This window comes from Danio rerio, chromosome 25 (genome assembly GCF_049306965.1).
Source record: "Danio rerio strain Tuebingen ecotype United States chromosome 25, GRCz12tu, whole genome shotgun sequence".
In the NCBI taxonomy this organism is placed as follows: Eukaryota; Metazoa; Chordata; class Actinopteri; order Cypriniformes; family Danionidae; genus Danio; species Danio rerio.
In genome coordinates, this window is record NC_133200.1 from 5,235,757 (window position 1) to 5,253,071 (window position 17,315).

Consider the following 17,315-nt stretch of genomic DNA (forward strand, 5'->3'; position numbering starts at 1 on the left):
GAAACTCTCCCGGAGAAACCGAGGGAGGAAGATGGCGGCCACTGACCGTTCCCGGTCCGAAGCGGCGAAGCAGCGGAGGCAGGATCAGCTGCAGCGGTGGCAGGGCTCAGAGACGGACCGGACCGGGGCGGAGGCGAGGAGCCATTCCGTCGCCCCGGGACACCGACGGGCCCGAGTGCGCTTCGCCCAGGGTGCAGTGTTCATGGCCGCCTGCTCCGCCGGGGACCGGGAGGAGGTGGCGGAGCTCCTGCGGCAGGGAGCAGACATCAACCACGCCAATATAGACGGACTCACCGCGCTCCATCAGGTATCCCGAACATCTCCGCTTCTTTACGCTCAAGTTTGACTCACTTTGGAAACTTTTTGCCAGAGTTCACCAACTTTTCTCTGCGCACTTCTCAACTGTTGAGGCGATGATGACAAGTAGGGATGTCTACTGAGGTAAAGTTGGTTTTATATTTGCGCAGTCAGACTTTCTCCTTAATAATTTCAGAAAAGTATTGTTTGATAAATAGTAGAATTAAATTAGCAGCCAATGACTACCAAAGTCTAATAAAGTAATAGTGCTCATGTTGTGTTCATGCCATACTTGCATGTTATTTCTGACCCAATATTCAAATTACCATTGTAAACAATATAGGGATCATGTCACTGAACCAATTTGCAAATATGAAATCAACTTTACCTCATTAGAATGTCTGAGATGATAAACAATAGGAATATTTTGGATTAACTAGGTTAAATCATGTCTTCCCAACCCTTATATGTATTAGCTCTGAATTGATAGTTTATGAAATCATACTGTATTCTATATCAAATATTAAACTCGTTTTATCATTTGCAAAGATATATGGGTGAGTACACGATTTAATTAATGTTTTCCAACGTATTTAGGGGATACTTTACATGATTAATGTATTTTTAGTGTGACTGAATTTGGCCAAGACAAAAACATGATAATATTATTATTATTATTTTTGTTTTTGGTGAACTTGACATTGATCAAAAGGGGAACATTTGTTTTAGGGGTTCCTTGTCACATGAAAACAATGTTGAATTTAGGTAAAGTTTGTTTTAAAGTAGTTCATTTTGAACAGTGACAACTTGTGACTAGGCATGGGTCGATAACCGGTTTCAAGGTTTACCGCGGTTTAGAAGAGTCAAGGTATTAAAACCGCAAAAATATTTTGTTATACCCTTTCTAAGGTATATGTAAAGTTTTTTGTCTGTGTGTTTTCATGTGTTGTAAGGAGATCTGTGTTTTTGAAGCTAAAGGTGATAGTAGAAGTCAATGGCTTTTTTAAATTACGTAGCCTGACATGTTTACTGTTGCAAAATACTATAAATGTTTTCTAAAATGTAATATAGTGTGTTAAATGGGACGTTTAAAAATAAATTGTTTTACAGCAGTAAACACTGTGTAAACCGTGATATTTTTATCAAAGGTTATCATATCTGAAACCTATAGCGGCCCATGCCTACTTGTGACGCTCCCTGTATTGTTTATTATGCTACTTTAAATATTCTGTCTGTAAGAAAGACTTCAAAACAACATTAGCTTGATTTAATTGACTGCAAATAATCCACTTTGATAGTCATTGGCTTTTAAAAAGATTGAACTATTTAGAATTTGCAAAGGATGCTTTTCTTTAATTATAATGTTTAGGATAAAGTCCAAACGTGCCAATATAAAAATAGCTTTACCTCAGTAAGCATTGGACAAAAAAAATGTTGTTTCCAGTATGTTATGCCATGTTTAAAGGACAGTGATGTACTGAAAAAGGATGACAATATTGTCAAACTATCTGTAGAAAACACAGATCTGAAAAAAAGAGCTGTATTTTGCATGCCAGGCCAGTAGTTGGCAATGTAACACTAAAAACACCACACATCTGCTTCAGTAATTCATTTTGTTTTTGTACTTGCTCATGACAGCTGAATGCATCATACACATGAGGTCATGTCACAGTTTTCACATATTTGTAGATTATGTGCATTTTTGGGATGTTTTCATGACTACAAACGTGCAAAACGTACGTGTTTGTTATTCGTTAGACTGACTGTCCTTTTGTTGGTCTGAAAATTTTTTTATAGTGCCATTATCATTTATGTGTAAACTACGAAAACGTGATTTCGTAAGTGCTGTGACATCAGCTCACATTACGTGTTCAGTCTACATAATTCAGACAAACAGAATGACACACTACGTGTAGGACTGTGGCTGTGTCTGAAACCGCCTACTCCTCAGTAGGTACTGCATTTGAATTTAAACGTACTACTCGGCCGTTACAAAAGTGCGTTCTATACAGTATGAATGTGAAAAGTATAAATGGAATTCGGACGTACTACATCCGCCATTTTGTCATGATCACGTGACCTACTTGTGTCGCTTTACTCTCATTCATGAATTCTCTCGCGGGGCATCATGGGATAGCGCAGCATGCATAGGATGCGCACTCCAGGTTCTCGCCGGAAGTAGTAAGTTATCCAGGTACGTCTCGCATACTGATTTTCGAATTCTAGGAATTTGGACATATTACTCGGCCCGCATACTGATTTCAGCGTACTATATAGTATGGAAGTATGCATGTTTCGGATGCAGCCTGTGTGTGCACAGACACGTAGAGCTTCTTTACTAAGTAATATCGCCACCTACTAGCCTGGAAGAATGCAGCAATTTGCCGATTAGTGCAGATAAATGCATATTATAGTTAATGGGGATTATTTTAACAACACTGTCATCTATTAATAAAAAATTTGAAAGAAAAAACAATTGTTACATAAATTTTATTGAAAGTCGTTTTGAATGGTTCACGTTTTCAGGCCATGTAAATAAACAGGAAGGATGTTTTCTATTTTAGCTGCAAATAGTGTTACGTAAAGCTCCCCAAAGTGCTTGAAAACAGTGCAATTGGTGAACCACACAACTATTTCTAAAGATACTGAGTGATAACGCCACCTACTGGCCTGGCGGAATGCATTGTTTTTTGGTAGTTTTCACAGATAAGTGTGAATAGGAATGATTTTGACACCACTGACATCTTGACGGAATAAATTTGAAAATACGCAGCTTTTAGTACATAGTTGTCATGGAAACATGCCTTTTAAAAAATCATTTATATCGGTAGAAATGTTTAAAACATTTTTTATTTTAGCTGAAAAAAATGTTGCGTAAAGATCCCCAAAGTGCAAATTTTCGGAAAAAAATACCATTGCCAAACTACAGAACTGTTAACGTTTCTCAAGATACAGAATGATACCTACTGGCCTGACAGAATACAGCATTTTTTGGTAGTTTTCACAGATGAGTGTAAATAGGATTCATTTTGATTACGTTGCCATCAGTACAGAAAAAATGTGTGAAAAAATAGTTTTAATACATAGTTGTCATGGAAACATACCTTTTTGAAAATTGTTTATAACGGTTAATATTTTTCAGCCCAGTGTAAATAAACAGGAGATATGTTTAAGACATTTTCTATTATATTTGAAAATAGCGCTGCATAAACACCCCCAAAATATGAGTTTTTGAAAACCATGTCATTAGTGAATTACAAAACTCTGCGTTTCTTAAGATACGGAATGATAACGCCACTTACTGGCCTGGCAGAATACATCGTTTGTTTGTTTTTTTGTAGTTTTCGCAGATCAGTGTAAATAGGATTCATTTTGATTACGTTGCCTTTAGTACAAAAAAAAAATTTGTGGAAAAATTCTTTTAATACATACTTGTCATGGAAACATACCTTTTTGAAAATTGTTTATAACAGTTCATATTTTTAAGGCCACGGTAAATAAACAGAAGATATGTTTAAAACATTTTCTATTATATTTGAAAATAGCACTGCATAAACACCCCCAAAATATGAGTTTTTGAAAACCATGTCATTAGTGAATTACAAAACTCTTTGCGTTTCTTAAGATACGGAATGATAACGCCACCTACTGGCCTGGCAGAAAACAGCGTTTTTGGTAGTTTGCACAGATTAGTGTGAATAGGAATGATTTTGACACCACTGATATCTTGACAGTATAAAATGGAAAATACACAGCTTTAAGTACATAGTTGCCATGGAAACATGCTTTTAAAAAAATATTTATAACGGTTCATGTTTTTAAAAAAAAACAGCAGAAATGTTTAAAACGTGTTCTATTTTAGCTTAAAAAAATGTTGCGTACACATCCCCAAAGTGCAAGTTTTCTGAAAAAAATACCATTGCCGAACTATAGAACTGTTAACATTTCTCAAGATACAGAATGATAACTCCACCTACTGGCCTGGCAGAATACATCGGGGTTTTTTTTTTTTGTAGTTTTCGCAGATCAGTGTAAATAGGATTAATTTTGATTACGTTGCCTTTAGTACAAAAAAAAAATTTGTGGAAAAATTCTTTTAATACATACTTGTCATGGAAACATACCTTTTTGAAAATTGTTTATAACAGTTCATATTTTTAAGGCCACGGTAAATAAACAGAAGATATGTTTAAAACATTTTCTATTATATTTGAAAATAGCGCTGCATAAACACCCCCAAAATATGAGTTTTTTTAAAACCACGTCATTAGTGAATTACAAAACTCTTTGCATCTCTCAAGATACAGAGTGATAACGCCACCTATTGGCCTGGCCAATAGGTTTTTTTTGGTAGTTTTCGTAGGTTAGTGTGAATAGGAATCATTTTGGTACTGGCATCTTGATGGAAAAAATGCAAAAGAAAACAACTTGTATACATAGTTGTCATAAAAACATGCCTTTTTAAAAATAGTTTATTACAGTTCATGTTTTCAGGTGGTTGTTAAAAAAACTGCAGAAATGTTAAACGTTTTCTATTTTATTTTTAAATAGTGTTGCATAAATGCTTCATAGTTGGTAGTTTTCACATATTAGTGTGAATTGCATTTATTTTGATAACCTTGTCGTCTCTTCAAAAAAATGTGGGAAAAAAATATTTTAATACATAAAAACATACCTTTTTGAAAGTCATTTATTATTGAGGTTTATGTTTTTAAGTCTACGGTAAATAAACAGCAAAACTGTTTAAAACGTTTTCTATTTTAGCTGATTATAGTGTTGCGTAAACCTCCCTAATGTGCAAGTTTTCAAAAACAGTGCCATTGCCGAACTTCAAAACTGTTTGCATTTCTCAAGATACAGAATGATAACGCCACCTACTGACCTGGCAGAATACAGCGCTTTTTTTTTTTTTTTGGGGGTAGTTTTCACAGATTAGTTAGAAATAATAACCATTTTAATAATCTTGCCTTCTGTAGGTAAAAAATGTGTACAAAAATTTTGTCCCCTAAGCATACGTTTTTGAAAATCGTTTATAAAGATTTGTGTTTTCAGTCCCATATTAAATAAACAGCAGAAATCCTTGAATTTTTGTTAAAAATTGTGTATAAACACCACCAAAGTATGATAATTTTGAAAACAATACCATTATCGAACCTCAGAACCATTTGTGTTCCTCAAGATACAGTTTAATATCGCCACCTACTGGCCTGGCATGCAGAAAACAGCATTTTTAGGCATTTTTTACGGATGCGCCTGAGAACATGAAGGAAAACTAATCCGTTTGTTTTTGTAAACATATTTATTTTAAGCCCATTATTTAAAAGGTTCAATTTTCCCGCCCTTGAATGAGTTAAAACTTTGTTATTTAAACATCCCTGCATTTTAGTGGTGTTATTTTGCACCACAATAGTTCCCATGGCGTGAATGAATCTTGATTTATTCTCTACTGACGTCTACTGTTAGGTTCCTGCAATACGTCAGGCTGGTTCCTGTTGTTTTAATGCCGTCCAGGGAGTGTTTTGGGCGTCTCGCGGCTGTCACCTCTAATGTGGCCACCGAATGCCACATACCAGTATCCAGGCTGAACTGGCATAGCAAGACTTTCCTCATATCTGCCTCACAGAAGGGCTGGAATTCACGGCGGCCCCTTTTCATTCGTCTTGTTTGTTTATGTTTGCCTCTTTCTTTCTTCTCGTCAGCTGTGTTTGTGTTATTGTTTAAATTGCATGTTTAGGTGGAGTTATTTTCGGCTTTTGTTGCTTTAGCCTTTAGTTTGAGCAGTGAAGTTTCTCTCAGAAATCAGCTAACCCTGCCTTTTGAATGCGAAAGAGTATTGAAATGGATCGTTTCGTGCGTCTCCAGAATGACAATATGAATGTAAAACGCTCAGTTGGTTATGTGGTTACCAACATCAGCTATTGGCTACAGGATGTGATGATGTCGTGGACACATTTGCAAACCGTTTGATGATGTCACCGCTTCACTGGGATTCTGAGGAACATTAGCTGTGAGTCTCATGTTGGTGCGGTTTTCATGCTTGCCTTCACTGCGTGCATGTAGCGCACAACTCGTTTTTCCAGGTCATGTTTAACCCCAAACTATAGGAGGACATTATGTTAGCTAGTGGAAATAATAGCTGTGTTTTGGTTAAGAGATCTGTGTAAATGTTAGAAGTACTATTAAATTAAAATAGTAAATATATATTTGAAATAACAGTGTATTTGTATGTAATGGTAGTGTTGTAGTGTACAGTTTAATTTATTTACAAACACAAATAATATCAAATGAATGACTATGCTTATTAGATGTTGATAGATATTGTTAAATATAATATTTATGGAGATTTAAGCAGATATGGGCGAGGCAGTGGCGCAGTAGGTAGTGCTGTCGCCTCACAGCAAGAAAGTCGCTGGTTTGAACCTCGGCTCAGTTGGCGTATCTGTGTGGAGTTTGCATGTTCTCCCTGCCTTCACGTGGGTTTCCTCCGGGTGCTCCGGTTTCCCCCACAGTCCAAACACATGCGGTACAGGTGAATTGGGTAGGCTAAATTGTCCGTAGTGTATGAGTGTGTGTGTGGATGTTTCCCAGAGATGGGTTGCGGCTGGAAGGGCATCCGCTGCGTAAAAACTTGCTGGATAAGTTGGTGGTTCATTCCGCTGTGGCGACCCCGGATTAATAAAGGAACTAAGCTGACAAGAAAATGAATTTAAGCAGATATTCACCACAAATTAATTAGTCACTTCAATTAATACATTTCCACAATAAACATATGAGCAATTCCAGCGTTATGGATGTGACATCTGAAAACGTAAATTCTCAGAGAAAGTACATGTTAACATTATATTGAAACATCTGTTTATATTTTCCAAAACAACTAACCAGAGAGTTATGGGAGCAGAAAAATATCAATCTGTAAACATGTTTTTATATTTTAAATGAGGGAAATAAACATGCGTTATGGTTGTGACCAAAAAAGTTAGTTAATAATAATATGCATATTATTTAATGGTATCCATATATAAAAATGTTATATGTAATTTAATATGCTTGTTAATGTTAATACGTGACTAAAATAGGCATACATTTATTTGTATTTTCGTTTAGACATTTATTTATATCTAAAGTGACATACAAGAGAGCAAATATGTCAATTGGTCAAATATGTATTTTTTTAAATAAACAATATATCTGAAACGCGAGTGTTCACTATGCGAAGTTTTGAATGTGTAAAATATGTATGTTCATCATAAATAAATGCAGGATTTTATGACTTTTTAAAAAGTTTTATGACCTCTAACTAATATTACCCTTGAATAACACAACATACTCTGTGTGTGTGTGTGTGTTTGGCTCTGGACAGAATCAGTGTCACATCCTGGTAACGACACACACACACACACACACACACACACTTACACACACACACACACACAACCTTATGACGGTGGTAAAGTAAACAGTGGTTTAGTACACAGATGCAGGATTGAGCTCTCAACAGTCTTACAAGAATGAGAAACACCCTTTCAGTCTTCACGCTTCTTTCAGCAGCATGGTTGCTTTTTATTTGACTGAAAATACACTGAACCACTGTATTATTGCCTATTAAATGAGCGTATTAATGAATGTCATGTTTTGGATAGGTTGAATTAATATTGATATTTGTGTTTATGAAATTGAGATTTTTGGTTTTGACTGCTGATTGGTTAGCACATCATTCCCATTTTGATAATATTGCACATTGCGCACACTTACCTTTATAGTACAACATTTAGTAATCAATATTTGTGTCACTTTTATTATTATTATTATTATTTTATTTAATTATTTATTGTATTGTTAATAATATCTTATTCCTGCCCTGCAATATCATTAAGTAAAAAATTCTAAATAATGCATTGGCAAAAGGGCAACTCGTATAGTTTTGTTTTATTTTATTTGATTAATTTCAGTCAGCATTTATTTTATCATTTAAATAAAAATCTCATTATTTAATTTAATTCATTTCGGTTAGCGTTTTATTTCACAAACCAAAAGAGTTGGGATGAGTGCGCGACGTATCTGACGACCGTGAGGGAGACGCAAGATTACCGGGAGATTATCACTCGTTTGCGGGCATCCGGGAGACTCCCGAAACTTCCCGCCCTACTCATTATTCTCTCTTCATATAGCCGTATGCCTATGACATATCCATAAAACACTGTGATATAGCCGGGCTCGGATCGTATCGCTTTCTCACTGCAATCGATCAGCTCCAGAGTTTGTTTCAATCAAGTCGAGACCACTTCATTCAAGTGATCTCAGACGATTGATTTGGCGCGGATCCTAACGCGAATGCTGGTTTCACATATGCCAAACAAACCGCGCTAACTGGGCAAACGAGGCCGGTTTCGAAACAAAAGCATAGGTGTGAAAGCACCCTGAGATATTGAGCTTCAAAGTTTTTACAATCCATATAGCAAACAGTATTTGTGCAATATTTTTTTAAGTCTTAAAATGTAAACAATAAGTTGTCATTTAATAAGAATATGTCAGTAACTCAGTTTTGACAAAAATGGCAGTGTGAAGTGACGATATGGTAAAACAGCAATAATAATATGAGGCCTGTGTGTCGCTCTACTGTTGCTTCAAATGCTCAATTTTGTACAGTCATTAGGGGTGTCAAAATTAATTGTTTCTTCGGTGCACCGCGATGCAGATGCAGACGATTCTGTATCGGTTCAGTTATAATCATAACCGGTTATTATGTACTGACGTCATTTATCTACTATGCGCTCTGTCGCGAGGGAGGTGAGCGCGGGTATTTGCAACACTCGGCCAACTCAGGGCCGGCCCGTGGCATAGAACCATAGGCAAATGCTAAGGGCGCTGTACATCCAGGGGGGCACTAGAAATGAGCGCGGTTCATTTGGTTTTGTTTACGATATTCCTGACACACATTCAGTTATAGACGGCAATAACTCAAAAACCTCTTACCCTAAAAAGATCTAAAGTGTGTTTCCTACAAAAAGACAAAGCTGGTTATGTTTCACAGCTGTCTTTTTTTTCCGCTCGACATTACGAGCACTGCTCCGTTTAAGCCCAAAAAAGATAGGTTCCGAAACGAACCTCTGGGCAAGAAAGCACGCAATTGACAATCAGTCGCAGCCAAATCCCAGCGGGCAGTCCTTATTGTTAAGCACTGATTATTAAATACTACAATTATAACTAACAACAACAGCGCTCGTGCACAGTACACAGCTGATTCAGTGGTTGCCTAGCAACATAAAAAGCACAGCACACTTCTTTTTTCTTGTCAACATAAAAAGGCAATGCTTTTTCGTTTGTATATAACATAAACGTGCATTTGTTGTCATTTGCCTCAACTCTATTTCCACTAAGACATTCATATTGCCTGTAATAATGACATTTTTCTATCTGACAGTGATGATGTCTGTAGGTGCGATGATGCTCCGCCGCTGCTCCTCATGTTGTCCTGCTGTTGCTTCGTAACCAGAATTAAATATAGTCACTGCTCTTTAAGTTTTCCATGCCTTCCATCCAAAGCCTTTCTTTCTTTCACTCTCTTTCTCTCTCTCTTTGTGTGTGTGTGTGTGTGTGTGTGTGTGTGTGTGTGTGTGCGTGTGTGTGTCGTTGTGCAGTGAGCGCATGGAAAACATTCTTCATGCAGGACAAGCGGCTGCTGTCACAGTGAAGACCAGGCGCTCTCTGACTCACACTCACATACATACACACACACACACACACACACACACACACACACACACACACACACACACACAAACACACACTCTGACCCGATGGAGAACTTCACACCTTCTCCACACAGACGGGTCCCGCTGTTCCTCACAATGAGAGTGAGTGATGAATGTGTCCTTCTGTTCTCCTGCAGCTCCTCTGGGAGTCCCTTTTTTCCCACCCAAACCGCCTGAAAACACACTTTATCAGTGCTGAAATCACTGTAACATGTGGCCCGTCTGCATTAAAGAGCCGTTTGTATGACATTTTAAAGGGTTCAAATATTCAGTTTGAGTCTCTAAAACAGATTTACATGAATTTGAGCTCAGAAGACTTTGTAATTTTCCTAGAATATACGTTTTAATATTAGAATCATTTTACAATGATTTGATAGGATTAATTCAGGGTTCATACTAGGTATGGGTATCGTTAGGGTTTTTAATGTCATTATCACGTTTATAGATACCGCTTATCGGTGTGGTACTTTAATGATTCTCTTATCAATACTTTTTATAGTGTTTTTTTTTCTAATTATTTTTTGGGGTTTTCACCTTTATTGATAGGACAGTGGAGATATAGAGACAAGAAAGTGTGGGGAGCAGAGATAGAGGAAGGATCAGCAAAGGACCTCGAGATGGGATTCGAACTCGGGTCGCTGCGAGCACCTCGGTGCTATGTGTCGATGCACTAACAACTAGGCTATTGGCGCCGACTTATAGTGTTTTTTAATGAAAAAAACCCCAAATAAACAGAATTAACAACTTTTTTTTTTTATTATTGAATTTTTAATATGTGTCAATCAAAGGCGGCAACACCAAGGCTCCAAAAATACAAATTTATTAAATTAAAACGGCACAGAAAAAATTAAAATTAAAAAGCTGACACAGAGCGTGTAACGTTTCGAGCCACACGGCTCTTCATCAGACAATGTTCATTACAATCAGGTGCTCCTTTTTGTATTATAATTTGTGATGTAATATCATGGTTTATTGATTTATTTATATATATATATATATATATATATATATATATATATATATATATATATATATATTTTTTTTTTTTTTTTTTTTTTTTTTTTTTTTTTGACTTGAAATATCAAATCTATAGACTATATGTGAATGTGTATACATGTATTTATGTGTGTATATGTATTTATGAATGATTGTGTATGTATACATATACATGTATGTATATGTGGGCATACAGTATATGTGAGAGGAGATCATGTGATCCGGAAGTGTACAAAAAGGAGCACCTGATTGTAATGAACATTGTCTGATGAAGAGCCGTGTGGCTCGAAACGTTACACGCTCTGTGTCCGCCTTTTTAATTTAATAAATTTGTATTTTTGGAGCCTTGGTGTTGCCGCCTTTGATTGACATTTATTTGCACTTTTTGCGGTTTTGGCTGAGCACCCAATTTAGAGAGATGTGCGTGCTTTTGTACAGTTTTTTTATTACATTTTTAATATAAAATAAAACAAATCCAATAATGGTAAAACAAATAAATATTTTTTCCTGTAAAAGAATGGTTTGAAGGAAAATGATTCTGTTTTTAACCTTCCTTCTCATCTTCTTATCAACATGTTTGCCTTTTCTGGGAGAAGTCGGTATCTTTCTTGGATTACGATGCTCCTTGCAGTTGAAAATACCCTCTTTGAGTTGCAAAATGCAGTTAAATGAGATAATGTTTATGATTTTTCATTAACACAAATGAGTTTAAGGTGTTTTGGGAGTTAACTTTGTTTTTACAGTTTTTTTTCTCAGTGGCTTTGGTGCATTTCTCACTACACTATTTACATTTGCACAACAGTTAATGCATTTCTCAAAACAATTAAACTGCAAAACCTAGCTGATAACCTGCAAAAGCATGTCACATGCTCAAAATGGAGAGCTCATTCCTCAAGAGCATGTACTGATGTCAATGAAAGAGTCAGTGTCATCAAGATGAAAAGTCCTGACACCATTGTTTATGAACAAGATAGTTAAATGTCTTTGTCATCTTTTTATTATGACAGTTTACTCTGGACATTTTTTCCAAGGCAAAACAGACAGATTTTGGTGACACGTCCTGAAAATGCTCAAGACAGCACTATATACTATCTGCACAGCCATTTGAAAACTACAGTAAAGTCAGACATCACTGCATTTACTGAGGTATCTGAGTACAAGACACTGAATATGTATGTTTCACATGTTTACTGCATTTGCTCTTTACAATTCTGATTTACTCACAGCATTGTGCAAACAAATAAACACACCCTTATTTACAACAAACAGAAACTCCCTTTGAGTAGAGCTGTGCACAACTGTGAACAATACTGCAGCACATATTGGAACTGAACCTACAACATACACAGGTCTGTAAATCATTCATCAAACTGTTTAATTTAGAAAATTTGTAAATTTAGTAAATTATAAAATTAGCTTGACAGATTTTGACATCTAGTTCAACATTTTTGTATGTGGTGACTCCAGTAATGAAATGAGGACTATTAGTTTTATATGGACTGACTATTCAGCATTCACAAGTTTATTTCATGTTGACTGACATGACATAAGCAGATGATAATGTTATAAAACAGCAGAGAGTTGTATGAAAGCAATTGATGCACATCCAAAAGCATTTGCAATTTGTTGGAAGGAATGAGAAACTGCTACTATGATGTGCCCAAATGACTAACTGTTTTGAGAAATGCATTAACTGTTGTGCAAATGTAAATAGTGTTGAGAAATGCACCAAAGCCACTGAGAAAAACTGTAATATGAAGTTCAGATTGGAGAGAAAGAATAGCGTCACGCTGGACAGGACTTTTTCGGGATCTGTTGTAAATATTATAAAACAGGAAGAATATATCTTATGAAAAAGGAAAAGAAATCTCTACTTTCTCATTTGGTGCGATCATAAATTGTATTTATTAATAATAATTTGAGAGTTGGCATTAAAAGTTACACTAAAGGCCTGTGCACGCTTTTTGCTCGCGTTTTTCGTCGATGTTTAACGCCTTGTGACTAAATAAAGTGTGATCGTGCACACCAACTTGCAAATGCCAGGCGTAAAACCGTCATTTTTGTTTTTAGAAACGCCTCATGATTGTTTTTTTTTTTTGTTTTGACGCGTCACGTTAAAACCTTCTCCACCAATCAGATTGGCACTTTTGATCACATGCACGGAGCTGCTAAAGTTACAGTAAACAGCACTTGGGGGCGCACAAGCGCAAAACAGTCAGTGTGAGCGCACACTGAAGAAGATGGCCAGAGACGATAATAAGAGCTGCTTTTTGCTCTGGTGAACAATAATCATTTCTTCATTACTAGAGCTGGAGCTGCTGCTTGAACCATCCATGCTTGTTCAAATCACCATTAACTTTAACAATAAGCATTTCAAACTTTTTGTATTTTTCTTCTGTGTTACAAGCGGGTATCTGAAGCTTAAAGTTGTATAGTGCCATCTAATGTCAAGGAGTAATTTTGCATACTTTTCTGCTCGATGGCAGTGAAAATCACTTTTGTTTGAATACGGAAAAACATCTCGATAAACGCTGATGGTAAACGCAAACGAAAAGCGTCCTGGTGCGGACAAACCTAAAAAGTGGCAAATATAGTAAAGTATAGCTTCTGTTTTATAAAAAAACACAAGGTGACTGAATTTGCATGTTATTTAAATAGCTGGAGCTATCACAATATTTTTTTTAGCACCTCACATAAAAATCTGCTATTTTTTAGCACTCATCTTCCAAACTCAAATGAAGAGATTTTAGATGAAATCTGAGAGCTCTCTGACCATCCATAGCAGTGGTGATATTCAATGTCCAAAACATTGTCATGTGACTTCATTGGTTCGACTGTAATGAACGAAGCTCACAAGCCACAAAGACAAAAATCTGTAAAATCAACTTTGTTCACGTTTGTTTTCACTACATATAAATACAGTTAGGGGTGTAATTTTTGGCCAAAATGTCTATAGACCAATTACCAACCTACGTCACATATGACGTCACACGGGTCCCCGGTTGCAAAAAACAGACAGGCTGCAATGGGAAAGATGTCGTGTTTTGCGGTAGGATGCCGAATTCAAGTCCAAAAATAGAAAACTTAACTTTAACTTAAACTTTACCACACACTGCTTTAATACCGACTGCAGACGTCTTTGGCTAAATAGGAGCTGAATGAAGTGAGGAGCTATTTAGAAATGCTGGACTCTGCAGTTGTTATGTCATATCAGGTCAGTTCACGCTATGCTGAATCATACACATTACTCGTTTTTGATTGCTGAAATGATTTCAGCAAAAACTGTTACATGTGGTGAATTAAACTGCAGACACTGAATGCTAAGAATGAAACGTGAAAGTTACGTTTATTAAGGTAAACTTGGTTTTATATTCACACATTCATTCAGTGACAACTTGTGACAAACTCCCTATATTGTTTACCACGGCACTTTGAATATTCGGTCTGAAATAACCTGCAAGTGTGACTTGAAAACAACATTAGCACTATTTATTTGACTGTGAACAATGTTGTACTTTGATAGTCATTGGCTGCTACTAATATGATTTCGCTATTTAGAGTTTGCAAATAATATTTTTATGAAATTATATTATTAAGGAGAAAGTCTGAATGTGCGAATATAAAACCAATTTTACCTCTATGTGTAGGTTCACATACCCTGCCGTACAGGTGAAGTTCACTGTCAGAATGCAGTTGTTTTGCGTGTTGGTGATTAATTAGCCAGGGCTTGTATAACGTTAGCTCCGTCTTGTTTCCTTGTCTTTGGCTAGGCGGAATCTCGGTGTTTAGCTCTTGAATCTGGTCATCATGGAGCAATATTTCTTGCACATGACCACAAAGAACAACATTGTTGGCATCTAAAGACTTGTAGACCTTTAACTTCTCTCTTGTAAAATCACTCGGAGATTGTATATTTCGGGCTGGATGCTTGGTCACTTCGTCTTATCCAATATCCATTTGGAGGGTGCTATCGCAAATGGAGCTGTCAGATGAACGCCGCTCACTTTAACGGTAATTTTGCTGAATCACTGTGCTTATCACTGGGTGACGAGCTGTTATAATATGCTGTGAGCATTATGTTAATAATATATATAATATGTAAGTAATATATCTTATTTCTAAGACAACAACAAACTCTGCACCGCATCTGATGTCATTCCCTCGCTGTAAATGCTGGGGCTCCCGCTTGCTTTCTGCCACCTCCCTGCGCACGCATCCTGAATGTTTACAAACATGGTAATTGGTCTATATGAGACCTATATTTGCTGTAATTTTTTTTAACTCTGCCTGTTTCTCTCTGTGTCCTTAGGCCTGTATCGATGAGAACGCAGAAATGGTCCAGTTTTTGGTGGAGAACGGCAGTGAAGTGAACCGAGGAGACAATGAGGGCTGGACGCCGCTCCACGCCGCCGCCTCCTGTGGATTCATCCAAATCACAAAGTGAGTAACTCACAACATTCAGACTTTATTGACAAAAATAGATAAATAACATTGACAATTTCCCATTTATATATACAGTTGAAGTTTTCTTTTTAAATATCTCCCAAATGATGTTTAACAGATTCAGGAATTTTTCACAGTATTTCCTATAATATTTTTTCTTCTGGAGAAAGTCTTATTTGTTTTATTTCGGCTAGAATAAAAGCAAAGTTTGTCATTTTTTTTTTTTACAAATTTTTTTTGTTGACACCTTGTGCCGTTTGCTCTGAAGGTACCTGATCGAACATGGCGCTCATGTCGGAGCAGTGAACAGCGAAGGAGAGCTTCCTCTGGACGTGGCCACGGAGGATGCAATGAACCGACTGCTGAAGGCTGAGGTTAAAAAGCAGGGTGAGCCAATCGAACCCTGCAGACAGAGAAAAAAATGAAGGAGGAGTGAAAGAAGAGTGTCAGATTGTAGACATTTCTTACATTAAATATTTAAACACTGATTTAAAAATGATTAAATCTAGAAATAAATGAAAGTTAGGGAGAAATGTTAAATAATAATAATAATAATAATAATAATAATAATAATTATAATAATAATAATAATAATAATAATAATAATAATAATTATAATAATAATAATAATAATTATTATTATTATTATATTAGTAATAATAATAATATTGTCAAAATTAATTACTAAAACTCAAACTAAGAATTAAAATAAAAAAAACAAATAAAATAAATTATTTAAAAAATAAAAAATAATTCAAATACAGTATAATAGCATATATCATTGTAGGATTATTGTTAAAATAGAAATTAAGTTAAATAGACATGTATAGCTAGAAAACTTAAACTGTGAGATTTCTCGAGCAAATTAAGGCTCGCATTATCTGTCTTAAACACTCCATCTGTTTGATCTTCATCTGCTGAAATCTCATTAAAACATTAGTACACACACACACACACACACACACTGTAGCTCAAAAAAGGTGTGTGTGTGTTATAAGATGGATTTAACAGGTTTTAACTGTAACAGCATGCAAGTTTACCACATCAACAAGTTCATTAGGACTTTATAAACTACCTCCTGCAGCTCGTCAGATGTGATTGGCTGTGTGTCTTTGTTATTCTGGAACTAAAATGTGACTAACAGTGTGTGTTTATTGTACACACATAGTATTTTGACCCGCATCACGGGCGTAAGGTAACTGGGATTTGACATTCATATCTCTAGTGTTGACTCAGTCACTGACTGTAATTGTGTTGTGCTGCATTAAGACTTTTATCTAATAATAATTATTTGAAAATACAATAAAATAACATTCATGTTAGTAGTTTGTTAACCAACCTGTAAACCAGAGTAAACTAATGACAGATAACAATGCCCCTTCCACCCATCCATCCATCAGTATTTGTCAAATATCATCTATCCATCCACCCATCATTGAATTTTAAATCTCATCCAGCCATCAATAAATGTCAAATTCCATCCATCCATCCATCTACAAATGCCGAATCTTATCCATCCTCCATCCATCAATACATGTAATATCCCATCCATCCAAAAAATGTCAAATCCCATCCATCCAGCCATCCATCCATTAATGAATTTCAAATCCCTTCTATCCATCCAAAATCCCATACATTCATCCATCCATCTCAAATTCCGTTCTGGCCCCATCCACCCATCCATCCTATCTGTGAATGTCAAATCTCATCCATCCATCCATCCATCCATTCAACCATCCATCCATTCCAAATCCCATACATTCATCCATCCACTCATACATATATCTCATATCCCATCCATCCATCTATCCCAAATCTAATTCATCC

General features: G+C 36.2%; 1 protein-coding gene across 2 annotated transcripts in view; it reads left to right on the forward strand.

Annotated features, from left to right (window-relative positions):
- The window catches only part of zmp:0000001167, a 43,443-nt gene continuing 26,128 nt past the window's right edge, over window positions 1–17,315 (forward strand). For both annotated transcript variants that reach the window (XM_002666774.8, XM_073942520.1), the window contains exons 1-3: window positions 1–307; window positions 15,355–15,485; window positions 15,757–15,875. In XM_002666774.8, the coding sequence (XP_002666820.3) occupies window positions 32–307; window positions 15,355–15,485; window positions 15,757–15,875 (526 nt within the window). In that variant the 5' untranslated portion in view covers window positions 1–31. The remainder of the gene's footprint in view (window positions 308–15,354; window positions 15,486–15,756; window positions 15,876–17,315) is intronic.